Source organism: Halichoerus grypus, chromosome 5 (genome assembly GCF_964656455.1).
Source record: "Halichoerus grypus chromosome 5, mHalGry1.hap1.1, whole genome shotgun sequence".
Taxonomy (NCBI): Eukaryota; Metazoa; Chordata; class Mammalia; order Carnivora; family Phocidae; genus Halichoerus; species Halichoerus grypus.
In genome coordinates this window covers 185,373,567-185,385,494 of record NC_135716.1, presented here as the reverse complement: position 1 = coordinate 185,385,494, position 11,928 = coordinate 185,373,567, and the positions used below count along the sequence as shown (strand labels likewise).

The 11,928-nt window shown below is 69.4% G+C and overlaps 1 protein-coding gene across 4 annotated transcripts in view; it reads right to left on the bottom strand.

Annotated features, from left to right (window-relative positions):
• Positions 1–1,456: 1,456 nt before the first annotated feature.
• Positions 1,457–11,928, bottom strand: part of MEGF6 (multiple EGF like domains 6) — an 87,239-nt gene continuing 76,767 nt past the window's right edge. The window contains exons 18-34 of one of the 4 annotated variants that reach the window (XM_078073879.1): positions 10,384–10,515; positions 9,960–10,091; positions 9,360–9,488; positions 9,152–9,280; positions 8,852–8,980; positions 8,356–8,484; positions 7,979–8,107; positions 7,606–7,734; positions 7,351–7,479; positions 6,905–7,033; positions 6,275–6,403; positions 5,199–5,327; positions 4,850–4,978; positions 4,397–4,525; positions 4,179–4,307; positions 3,525–3,652; positions 1,457–2,122 (exon numbers count right to left, since the gene is read on the bottom strand). In XM_078073879.1, coding sequence (XP_077930005.1) covers positions 3,555–3,652; positions 4,179–4,307; positions 4,397–4,525; positions 4,850–4,978; positions 5,199–5,327; positions 6,275–6,403; positions 6,905–7,033; positions 7,351–7,479; positions 7,606–7,734; positions 7,979–8,107; positions 8,356–8,484; positions 8,852–8,980; positions 9,152–9,280; positions 9,360–9,488; positions 9,960–10,091; positions 10,384–10,515 — 2,039 coding nt within the window. In that variant the 3' untranslated portion in view covers positions 1,457–2,122; positions 3,525–3,554. The remainder of the gene's footprint in view (positions 2,123–3,524; positions 3,653–4,178; positions 4,308–4,396; positions 4,526–4,849; positions 4,979–5,198; positions 5,328–6,274; positions 6,404–6,904; positions 7,034–7,350; positions 7,480–7,605; positions 7,735–7,978; positions 8,108–8,355; positions 8,485–8,851; positions 8,981–9,151; positions 9,281–9,359; positions 9,489–9,959; positions 10,092–10,383; positions 10,516–11,928) is intronic. The other 3 variants (XR_013448421.1, XM_078073880.1, XR_013448422.1) reach the window with 3 other exon arrangements.

Below are 11,928 nucleotides of genomic sequence, written 5' to 3'. Positions count from 1 at the left end.
TTTGTTCGTCCCTTGTCCCCATTTATGGGCCTTGAGGATCTACTTTCTTACTCCGCTTGTCTTTCCTCCTTCCCCGCCTTCCACCGGAGCGAGGACACGTCCTCCAGGGGCTGAAAGGCTGCCCAGCCTGCCCATATCCCTGCAGGGAGCGGGGCTGCCTCACTCCGGTGTGCTCACCCCGCCAGCGTCCGTGGTCTGTCCGCGTCCCTCGCCAGCAGGGAGGGTCCCGGCACGCTCTCCCCGCCCCTGCTGTCGCTCACTGTGAATGTTTGCTTCTCTTTGCCACTAGGTGACACGGGAACGTGTCGCTGCACCTGCAGGTCTTCTTGCTCTTCTTGCTGGCGAGCGTCCTCCAGGCACGGTTTCAGCTCTGGCTTCCAAGGTTAACCCCCAGGAAGTAACCCTGGCTTTGTTTTTCAGACACTTTAACAACACATACATTTCGAGTTTCAAAAATTTTTCTTCGGTGCTTTGAGAACAGAACGTCACTGTCCTGGTTTCCAGAGTTTCAAGTCTGATGCCGCGCGGATCTGTTCTTTTTTCCTGGGCCTTTTAGGATCTCTCCTTGCTGGTGATTTCCTTAAAATTCTTTAGAGCATGAGTGGCTTACTCCTGTTCTGCCGTGTGGAGCCCTTTCAGTCTGAGATCATTCACCTTCTGTTGTTGCTTCCTGCCGATTTTTTCCCTCTCGTTCTAGAGCTTCATTAGAGGAGGTTAACGCCTCCCCTCCTCCGCTTCCATTAACCTTCCTCCTCTGGTGTCCCCTCCCTCCGAGCCTCCCTGCCGCTCTCAGCAGAGGCCCTGGACTACAGAGCCCACTGTCCAGCCACTGTTCCTCCCGGAACAGCTTCTTCCTGTATGGTCACCAGCCTGGCCCCCCGTCCTGTCCTGGGACCCTCATTACATTTACTTGAAAGCCTGAACACTGCAGCCCATTAACTGGCTTTCTCTGCTACGGGCCGTTCCCTAGTTGTCTGTTTAAGGGGACACGGCTGCTAGAACTCTCCTCATTTCACTCAGCAAGACCCTTTGCCTTGAGGGTATCTGCTAGCTGGGCTGGTGTTGGGGGTGGGGACTGGGGGCTACAGCCCAGACCCTAAGTGCCCGGTGTGGCCATCTGGGTCCAACCCAGTCTACTGGGCACCCCCCTCTGCTGTTTCCACTCTGAAGACAGGAGGGGTAGGGTGCCCATGTTGCCCCCCCACATACCCATGCACTCGGGCCAGCCTCCTCCCCGCGGGGCCATGCTCCCACATGCAGACCAGCCCCGCGTGCCCCTCTAGAGCACCAGGAACCAGGACACACCCCAACTCTCCTCGTGTGCCACCCCCACCCCCAGGGAGGGGCAGGGACCAGATGGGGCTGCCCTGGTCCGGAGGACGTTCCTGTCCAAACATATTCCTGCTGACGCACTGGGATGCCAGCAGCGTGAGCCCAAAGCAGCGAACACAGAGGCCACAAGGAAGCGGCAGCTTCTTTCTTAAGTTTCTGGGTTTCACATGTACTGGAGCCCGCCACCCAGAGGCCCCGCGACGGGGGGGCCAAAGTCCCGCAGCAGGGTTTCCTGGGGCAGGCAGGGAGGGGCAGCCTGTCGGTGCCCAGGGGCGCAGTGGGCATGGCCGGCTGCCCATAAATACTTCTCCATAAATACAGTGGGCCACGATTCCAGGTAAACGGGCTGAGCGCAGCAGTCCCAGGGCCTAGCACCAGAAGAACCTGCTCAGAGGGCAGGGGCCCCTGCCTGCACCTGCAGCCGCACCTGCCCTCAGTCCTGACCCAGGGCCATGGAGGGGGCGGCTGGGGGGCGGGGGGAGGGCTTCCTCAGCACGTGCGGCCAGCGCAGCCGTGTGCTACACAGCCCAAGGCCGGGCCCACTCGCCTGGGCCCCTTGGAGCTAGGCCAGGCAGGGCCTCCCTCCCCGTGGCCGCCGCTCCTTGCCCAGTGCGGGGCTGCAGGGCCGGGCAGTCTGGGCCGGAGTCCTGGCCGGCCCCCAGGCGCCCCTCCTCAGTCGTCAGCGAAGTGCCTGGAAGAAGGACCTGCTTGCGGCTGCCTCTGAGCTAGGGTTTCTCTGCCCGGCTGCCGAGCCCAAGTGCTGGTTCGTGAGAAGCTGGTCGTAAGGCCGCTGTAGGGACAGGGGAAATGAGGGTCAGTGCCAGGGCAGGTGGAAGGACAGGGGGAACGAGGGTCAGCGCCAGGGCAGGCAGAAACTCCTGAAGCTGCCCAAGCTCTGGGCTCACACTTCCCGTGTCCCCTCCTGCCCTTCCAGCTCCAGCCCAGAGGGGAGACGGCCCCCTTCCTCCCCAGCTTCTGCCCAGCCTCATCTCTGAGGTCCAGGTTCTGGATGGCCTGCTGCCCTGTGGGGCCCCGGTTCTAGAAAGTGTGCAACCCTCATCCCTCCTCTGACCTCCGTCTGCTAGTCATAGGCCAGTGGCGCCCCCAAATGCAAATGCCATTCTCCCACCTGGGCCTGAAGGGTCCTCCCAGCAAAGCCTCTCCCCTCCCCTGCTCACACCTTCGCAAATAGCGGGGCCTCCCCCCTCCCCAAATGAAAGCTCCCAGTTCCCCCAGCCCAGCAGCATGGCGGGCTGGGAGGGGCTTTGTTAGAAGGCACCAGTCCACTCCAGGGCAGGGGGCAGCACGGCCTAGCCTCTCCTCCTTCCCACGGGCCTGAAGGGTGACCCAGGTCCCAGACCCCAACTACACGCCCGGCTGCCAGGACCACCTCGGGGCCTGCGGTGCAGTACCACAGACGGCCACCAGGTGCCGCCGTGAGGGCGCTCCGTCCAGGGCCGCCTCCGCCCGCCAGGAGACCCCGCGCCTGGGGCTCCTAACAGTCGCGGGCCAGGGCTGCCTCCCAGGGGCGCAAAAACGTGCATACATAAGATCCAGCCCGCCTGTGGGGTTCCCAGGCCGTGGACCCGTCTGGAATCCCCACTCACGGCTTGGCCCCCCGTCCCCGCGGGCCCAGACGCAACCCTCCCAGCACGTCCCCCCTCCCTTCAGCAGCCTGGGCCTGGGCGAGCTGACCAGGGGGCTCCAGGGCACCCCGAGTTCTGCCTGCAGACGCACGCTCCCCCGGGGGCCGTGGGGGCTCAGGCCAGGCGGCTGTCACAGCACCCTCCCCCACCGCCCGGGTTGGGGGTTGCCGGCGGGCGCTGGCGGGCACACAAACTGAAGCGCACGTAGGCAGGGCGCACCATCACGCCCCCGTGCACACACATGCGGGGCAAGGCGGGGGGTCAGCGCCCAGCTACCCTGGATCATCCGCCCGCCCACAGGGCTGGGGGCTGCTGGCCCGGCAGAACCCCGCCCCACCCGCCGTCCAGCCGCTGCGAGGCCCACACCCACCCGTGAGAAGCCAGGCAGACACCATGGGCGGGGGGGGGGGGGGGGGGGGGGCGGCAACACTCTCACCAGCTAGGCTGGCTGCTCAGCTCTGGGGGGCGGGGGAGGAGCGGGTCCGCGCCGGGGCCGGGCCGGGGAGCACGCTGTCTTCCCGCCGCCCCCTCGGGAGCCTGACTCACCTTGCTGGCAGGTGGGCCCCAGGGAGCCGTTCACACAGTGCACAGCCCACTGACGGGGTCGCAGGCAGCCCCAGCCCCACAGCCGCAGCGCAGGGCACAGCCCGGCCCGAAGAAGCCCGCTATGCAGTCTGCAGGCAGGAGGGAGTGGGAGACACGGGCCTGAGGGCCAGCCCGGCTGCTCTGCCCGGGGCACCCCAGGCCCTCTGGGGAGGGGTGGGAGGAGCAAGGGCCTCTGGGCCTCACTCTCCCTGCCCTGTGGGAGCTCCCACCTGGGAAGGCGCCAGGTACTGGGCACCTGCCCAGGCCCGGGGCTGACAAGGGGGGCGCCTGGCAGTCAGGGATGCCCGTCCCCGGTCAGGAGGAACACACAACGGTGAGGTCGTGCGTGCAGCCTCAGCAGACAGCCCCTCCCATGTCCGAGCAGGCTGGCAGATCGGGACGGTCTCCCTCGCACCTCACCGGGGCCCCCGTTCTGGCCAGAGAGCAGGGCGAGGCCTTGACATTCCTGAGCAGGAGCCCCACGCTGGGCACACCCCCGCAGAGGGGCAGGACGGGCGCCGGGGGCACAGCGCCCAGGCCAGGGCAGGGCAGAGCTCCCCCCTGCCACCAGCAGAGACCCACGCCCGTGCTCCGCCGAGGGGACCCCAGACTCACCGAGGTCACAGGCGGCCCCTGTGCGCCCCGGGGGACACAGGCACTGGCCGGTGACGGGGTCGCAGGGTGCCCCCGCCCTGCAGTCACAGCGCTGGCGGCAGCCCTCTCCAAAAGAGCCTGGTTCACACCCTGGACGGGGGCAGTGGACTCAGTGTCCCCTCCTGTCCCCTACCGGACAGGACAGGGCCAGGGAGCACGTGGCAACACGGAGCACTCACCCCTCTCACAGAGCTGGCCGTAGAAGCCGGCGGGGCAGACACACTGGCCGCTGACGGGGTGGCAAGGGGCCCCGTGCTGACACTCACACGCTGCCCGGCAGCCAGCCCCGTGGAAGCCGGGGGGACAGACTAAGGGACACCCCCGTTAGAGCCCCTACCTCAGCCCGCCCCGAGTGAGCATAGGTCCTGCTTCAGAGGCTCGTGTTCCCTCTTTCTCCCACCCAGGCCTAGACCCCCCATCGTGGCTGGGGCTTAGGTGGGAGGTCCCCCTGCTCTCATGGGCCCCGAGCCAGGGACCTCTGGCCTCAGAGTCCCACAGTGAGTGGGGCCAGGCCTTGTCTCACCGGCCGCCAGGGGGAGGGACAGGGACAGTGGCCATGGGGAAGCCCACGCTGGCCCCGATGTCCCACACGGAACAGCCACCGGGGCTGGGGTCTCCACCCCAGGACTCACAGTGCTGGCAGGCCTGGCCGTAGAAGCCGGGGCCACAGTGGCAGGTGCCCGTGGTGGGCTCACACGTGCCGTTGTTTTGGCAAGAGCACTGCAGACGGCAGGCGGCACCATAGTGACCAGGAGGGCAGGCTGGGGGGAGAGCCGGCAGGTCAGCCTCGGCAGCGCAAGGGCAGGGGGCCCAAGGGCAGGGGGCCCGAGGGATGGCCCCCGGGCATCAGCCTGATTCTCGCGACCCCGGGGGCCTTGCCCAGCCCCCATGGCAGCCCCACACAGAGCTCCTGAGCCCGGTGCTCTCCAGGGGGTCCAGAGCCAGCCCCCTCCCCGCCCAGGGCGTGGCCCGCCAGCTCACCCAGCTCACAGTGCGGCCCCGTCCAGCCCAGGCCGCAGAAGCAGCTGCCATTGGCCGCGTGGCACAGGCCCCCGTTCCTGCAGGGGCACACGCGCTCACAGCCCACGCCAAACCGGTTCTGAGGGCAGCCTGGGGGCAGGAGTCAGGCGCCGCTCAGAGCTCTGGGCCAGGGCCGGACACGCTCTGGGACAGTCCCCACCACACCTGGCCTTCATGCCACAAACCCGAGCTGGGGCCAGCCTCTGCCGCACGCGTGCAGGGAGCGGACAGCAGCCGGTCCCGCCCATTCCTCCACCCTCTCCACGCGCCGAGGAGGGGCAGGGAGTGCCTGCCCAGCTGGCGGGAGCTGGTTAGGGCAGCCTTCCTGGAGGCGGGGGCCCTCTGCACAGGCACATCCTCCAGGCGGAGGCAGCGGGGCGGCCTGGCTCTCCAGATGGCCCCTGATCACGATCTGATTGACCCGTGGCTACTGAACTTCCCTGGAGCCACGGACACGGCCTAGCTGCAGCCAGGCCACAGGGCTTAGGACTCCGCTGCCACCGGCTAAGAACTGGGGGGTCGGTGGGGAGGTCACTGACCGCTTGATGAGGGAGGACCAGAGGCTGGCAGAGTGCTCTGACCTACCAGGATATGGGAGCCAGGCCAAGGGGCCGTAGCTGTGGCCATGGGGACCGGGCCTGCCATCACGGGGGGAGCCCCATGACTGCTCCTGGGGTCACCCGCTTTCCCCCACCACGCCCTGTGCCCCAGGCCTCCACCTGGGGTCCCCGGCCTCCAGGCCCAGCAGAAAGGGCCAGCAGGACCCTGCGCCACGGGACTTGAGCCAGGCAGCTGGCTTTGTCCTCAGACAAAATAGCCGCTGGACCCTCCTGCTAGGAGGCTCTGGGTTGGAACCTGTCCAGCCCCCACCAGCCACTTGACGGGTCAGTGGAGGCTCGGCTGGTGTGAATGCACCACCGGGCTCCAGGGCCTGGCTCTCCTCTGGGGGACCCATGGCTTCTCCCCATCGGCCCCCCCACCGGCCGGACACAGTGGCACCTGTGAAATGCGGAAGGGCAGGCAGAGCGGGCACTCACCGTGCTCACAGTGGACGCCAGTCCTCCCGGGGGGGCAGGTGCAGGTGCCAGTCACGGGGTCACAGAATGCTCCCTGCCCACACCTGCACACGTGGGCGCAGCTGGGGCCGAAGCGGCCCTGTGGACAGGCTGCCGGGAGGAAAGAGGACGGTGGCCACCCCTGCCAGCTCCCCTTCTCTCTGCCACGTCAGCCCAGAGATGGCCTGCAGGGACCTCCTGTGCCCCTGCCCGCCCTGGCATCTCCCCTCTACCCGCAGGTCTGCTGGGGGCCAGGCCGGCTCTGCAGGGACAGTGACTAACTGCTGTCCCCCACCCCACTCCTGCTGGCCCAGCCAGGCTCCCAGCCCGACAGAGACTCCTCAGCGGGATGCCTAGCTGGCCTCCGTCTGCACAGAGGCGCACAAACCCTGCTGAGCATGGCCAGTGCGGGGCGGGGGGGAGGACAGAGCTGGCCGGCACGGACACTGGGGTCACACGGACACCCCCACCTCAGCCCGGCCTGGGGCCAGGCCCAGCAAGAGAGTCAGGAAGACAGACGGTCAGGGGCTGTCTTCCCCACAGGCTGGCTGGGGGGCCCTGCCCACGGAGGCCCAGGGAGCAGCCACCCCCTCCGTCCCCCCAGCCACTCACGCAGGCTGCAGTTGGCCCCCAGGAACCCAGCAGGGCAGAGGCAGGCCCCGGTGGCTGCGTCGCAGGAGTCCCCGTGGACACACTCACACTGCTGCTCACAGCCAGGCCCAAAGCGCCCGGGGGGGCATTCTGCAGGGACACAGGCAGGTGCCAGAGGCCAGGCCTCGCCCCCTGGCATCTCACCCCCACCCCTGGGATGAGCAGTCCCTCCTCAGGACAACCTGGCAGGCTTGGTTCTCGCCAGGACAATGGCACTTCTGCCCACAGCTCTCCCCAGAGGGGCCGGGTGGGCAGGCTGGGGTGTAGGCGGGAGAGGTCAGTCCTGGCCCAGCTCAGGAACACGCCCCCCATGTGGCCCCGTCTGGGGGTGGAGGTTTCGGGTGCAGCTCGGGGGTCCGTGTACCTCAGCTACCAGCCGCTCTGCCCCCCTGGGTGGGGTCACCTACCCTGCTCACAGCCGGGCCCCGTGGAGCCCGGTGGGCAGCGGCACTCCCCGGTGACGTGGTGGCAGGCGGCGCCGGGCGGGCACAGGCAGCGCTGGGCACAGGCCTCTCCAAACCAGCCAAGCAGGCAGGCTGCGGGAAGCCAGTGCGGGGGTGGTGGGGAGGCCTGGGGCCAGGGCAGCCCGGAGGGATCACTGTGCCAAGACCCGCCCCCCCGAGCGGCGGGCCCCGTGGGTGCGGCGGAGCCGAGGGGCTCACCATTCTCACACCGCGAGCCTCTCCATCCCGGGGGGCAGAGGCAGGCCCCTGTCACGTGGTGGCAGGTGGCCCCCCGCTGGCAGGCACAGCGCTCCTCACACTGTGCCCCAAACGTGCCCTCAGCACAGGCTGCGGTGGGCGAGACAAGGCAGAGGGCTGAGTCCGGCGCCAGGGGTGCGAGCAGGGCCAAACGCCCCCCGCCCCTCCCACGGGGGACCCCTGGGAGCTCGGGCGGCAGCCCCTGCCCCCACCTGCCAAGGGACTACCTCACGGGGTCCTCCACCCTGGAGCGAGGCTCAGGCCACCCCTTGACAGGACCAGCGGGGCCTCCTGGCCTCCCCCCGTGCCCCAGCCCCCAACCCGGCCCACTCACGGCTCTGACACTTGTCCCCGGTCCAGCCGGCTGGACAGAGGCAGCGGCCCGAGCGCCGCTCACAGAGGCCGCCGTTGAGACATCCGCAACTGTGCTCGCAGCCGGCTCCGAAGCGCCCGGGGAGGCACTCTACGGGGCACAGTACCCCAGCAGTGCCCCACGCCCCCAGGGCCCAGGAGACCCCCACCCCACCCGTGCTTCCTGCACCCAGAGCCTGGGGCCCCGTCCTGGAGAAGGGGAGGGGCCTGGGGGGAGGTCACACCGCAGACCCGCTGGCAGAAAGCTCTGCCCACAGAGAGTGGGGTGGGCCAGCATGCTTTGGGGCACCCGCCCTGGCTCCCGGGTCCCGCCTCCTCCTCTGCCTGACCCGGGCTCACCCTGCTCGCAGGCCAGGCCAGCCCAGCCCTCCGGGCACGTGCAGTGGCCTGACACAGGGTCACAGGTGCCCCCGTGCTGGCAGAGGCAGGCGTGCTCACAGCTGGGGCCGTACAAGCCCGTGGGGCAGGCTGCGGGTGGAGGGGAGCAACTCGCAGCAGCCCAGCCCAGCGGGCCCCACGCCGCCCCCAGCGAGCGTCAGCCCCGGTGCTGCTGCACCTTCCAGGCCCCCCCAAAACCCAACAGCAGACGTCGTGGGGAGGACCGCTCCCAGGGCTGCCTCTAAGACAACCCGCCCCGGGCCACCCCGGGCCCACCAACCCCACCCTGCGGAGCTCGGCACCTCCCTGCCCGACCCGTCCCCCTCGGTGCCAGGCCCCAGCCCCCCGCCCACTGCTCCTGCTGAGACTCCTGTCCACAGCATCCCGCACCCACGTGACCCCGGCGAACAGGGAGGGGCTGCCACAGCCCTGGTCCCAGACTCCTGGGGGGGCTTACGCTCCAGGCAGGTGGGGCCCATCCAGCCAGGGCCGCAGCGGCACTGTCCATGGACGGGGTCACAGGAGGCCCCGTTGAAGCAGGAGCAGGTCTGGCTGCAGTTGTGTCCGTAGGTGGGGGCGGGGCAGGCTGCGGGGGGGGGGACCGTCAGGGGTCTGGGGGGGCGCTGCAGCAGATCTGGGGCAGCTGGGCAAGCTTCCCTCCCCTCGGGCCTGAGCACCCCTAGGGTGGCCACACAGAGGGCCTGACACGCCGGCGGCCCCTCTCCTGGAGCCCCCAGGGCCACCTGGCCTCACGCACCCTGCGCACAGCGGGGGCCCCGGCGGCCAGCAGGGCAGAGGCAGGAGCCGCTCACAGAGTCACAGGGGGCCCCGGGGGCGCAGTCACAGACACCGCGGCAATCCAGGCCGAAGAAGCCCGCCGGGCAGGCTGCAGAGAGCGGGTGGTGATGGGACACGGCCGGGGTGGCAGGGTCCGCCCGCCAGCCCACACACACGCCCCAGCTCACCGCGTTCACAGAAGGCCCCCCTCCAGCCGGCCGGGCAGGTGCACGCCCCGCTGACGTGGTCACAGGCCGCCCCGTGCTCACACTGGCACTGCCGCCCACAGCCCGGCCCAAAGTGGCCCTGGGGACACCCTGAGACACGCAGCCCCGGCCCACGGTCAGCTGGAGCGGGGGAGACCAACCCAGACCCGCCTGCGCCTCTGCCGGCCCAGCCAGGGAGGGGACCGTGGGCACGCACCCCCTGCCTGCCCAACTAAGGACTGAGCCGGCACCCAGAGGGGTAGGCGCCCAGGCATGACCTCTGGAGCTGCCCCAGCCTGGGGCAGTGGGGGACACACTCGGAAGGCCATGGCCCTTGGTCCTGTCCTCCTCCAGGTGCCAGGTGGCCCCTCCCTGCCCTCCCGGCCCGCTGCTCCAGGTGCACCCACAGACCCAGGTAGGCTGGGGGTGCCTGGGCCCGGCGGGACAGGGGGAACTGGGGGAGCTCAGGGGAGGAGACTCTCCGCCCGTCCCACGGACAGAAGGGCAGGACCAGAGCCCCTGGGGCGTGGTCGCGTGGGCGCGCGTGCACGGGCGCGTGGCTGTGGGTGGCCCAGGACTCACGCTGCTCGCACCGCGGGCCCGTGTAGCCGGCCTCACACACACACAGGCCGCTGGCCGCGTCGCAGCTCCCGTGGCCTGGGCTGCAGGTGCAGGGGCGGCTGCAGTCGGGTCCCCAGCGCCCGCCGTCACAGGCTGCAACACAGCCGAGTCAGCGTGCACGGGCCCCGCAGAGCACGGTACCGCGGCCAGGCCAGGCACCGGGCTCCTGCTGCCCCCAGCCCCCCGAGGCCGGGCCGCCCAGGGGCACAGCCGCAGTGCCCGGTCTCCGGGTGGCAGCTATCGCTGGCACAGGGGCACCTCGTCTGGCAGCCGGGCCCAAACCAGCCTGCGGGGCACACTGCAGGGCAGGGGGGGGTCAGCCAGCAGGGCGGCTGGGCGCAGGCTCGGGGCTGACGCCCTGCAGGTCAGGGGGCCCCGTACTCACGGTCCTGGCAGCGGCTGCCCACGTAGCCGGGGGGGCACAGGCAGGCTCCGGTCCCAGGCTCACACGCAGCGCCATGCTCACACGCCGGGCAGATCTCCTGGCAGCCGAGCCCCCAGCGGCCCTCGGGACAATCTAGCCCCCCCACAGGCAGTCAGTCTGGCCTGGGGCCTTCCTGGCCCCGTCCGACACGGCACTGACCCTGCGCCACGGCCCAGGGAGGGGGAGGAACGGCTCATGGGAACCCCCAACCCCCCTGTGGGCCGCAGGCTGCAGAGCACCACCCCCAGAAGAGGGGCCCCTGCCCCAGGACAGGCGGGGGCAGGCAGCCTGGAGGGCAAAGCGCAGCCCCCAGGAGGGCCGGGGGCTCTGCTCGCCCAGCTGGCCCCGCAGCTGACCGGACCCGGGGGCACCCAGGTCAGCGCAGACACCCCAGCCCAGACCCAAGGGCGGCTCAGCATGGGCCCTCAGCTAAGCACGGGCCTGGGCTCTGCAGGCTGCAGGACCCCCAAACTCGGTCCAGGGCTGTGACCACCCAGAGTCGTGTAGCACGGGGAAGGGAGGGTGTCGCAGGACACCACGGCCACTCACCTGCCCCCAGCTGTCCCCAGTCCTCCCTGGAGGGCACAGTCCCTGCCCCATGACCCGGTCGCAGGGTGCCCCCCACGGGAGCCAAATGTCCCCCCCGGGCACTCTGCAGGGAGGAACCGCAAGGGCCTCCTTGTGGGGCTGCCCCCTGCCCCACAGGGCTGCTGGGCTCAGCCAGGGCCCCCAGTGACCACGGAGCACGCAGAGCACAGGGCACATGGGCGGGGGGGACCTGCTCGGGGGCAGGGGTGCAGGACAGACTCTGGGCACCCTGCAGCAAGCTGGCAGCAGCCCTGCCCTCCTTCCTACCCCCTCCCACCCAGCCAGGAAGCCCAAGACAAGTCTGGCCCCCTCGGTCTCAGATCCCCAAAGAGTGTGAGGGGGGTGAGGTGGGGGCCTGCATACACCACTTTACCCCCAGCTGTGGCCCTCTCCCAGCAGGACGGGGGCTGCCACGGGAGCCAGGCACATTAAGAGAGTGTGGAGGACCCGGAGTCCTGGGACCCCCTCCCCCTCTGCCCAGCAGAGGGGCAGCGAGACCCCGGGGAGGAGCGGAGACAAGGAGAGCGAGCCTCCAGAGAAGGACTGGCCCAGCTGCTCTGTGCCCACTGCAGAGTTGCAGCGAAGCATGTGGGGGCCGGGAGCCTCGCGCCTCCCTGTGGGGACAGGCAGAGCCCCGGGTGCTGGAAGCCCCTGACCAGCCCGAGCATAGCCTCCCCCACACCACACCTGCCCCGGCAGGGCAGGCCGGCGGCGGTGACCCTGGGCAGCCCTGCAGTTCCTCCCCTTGGGCTGCAAGGAAAGCTCATGGCCAACAGACACATGAAAAAACGATCATCATTAGCCACCGGGGAAATTCAAATCAAAACCACAATGAGATACACCTCACACCAGTCAGAATGGCTAAAATTAACAAATCAGGAAATGACAGATGTTGGCGAGGATGCGGAGAAAGGGGAA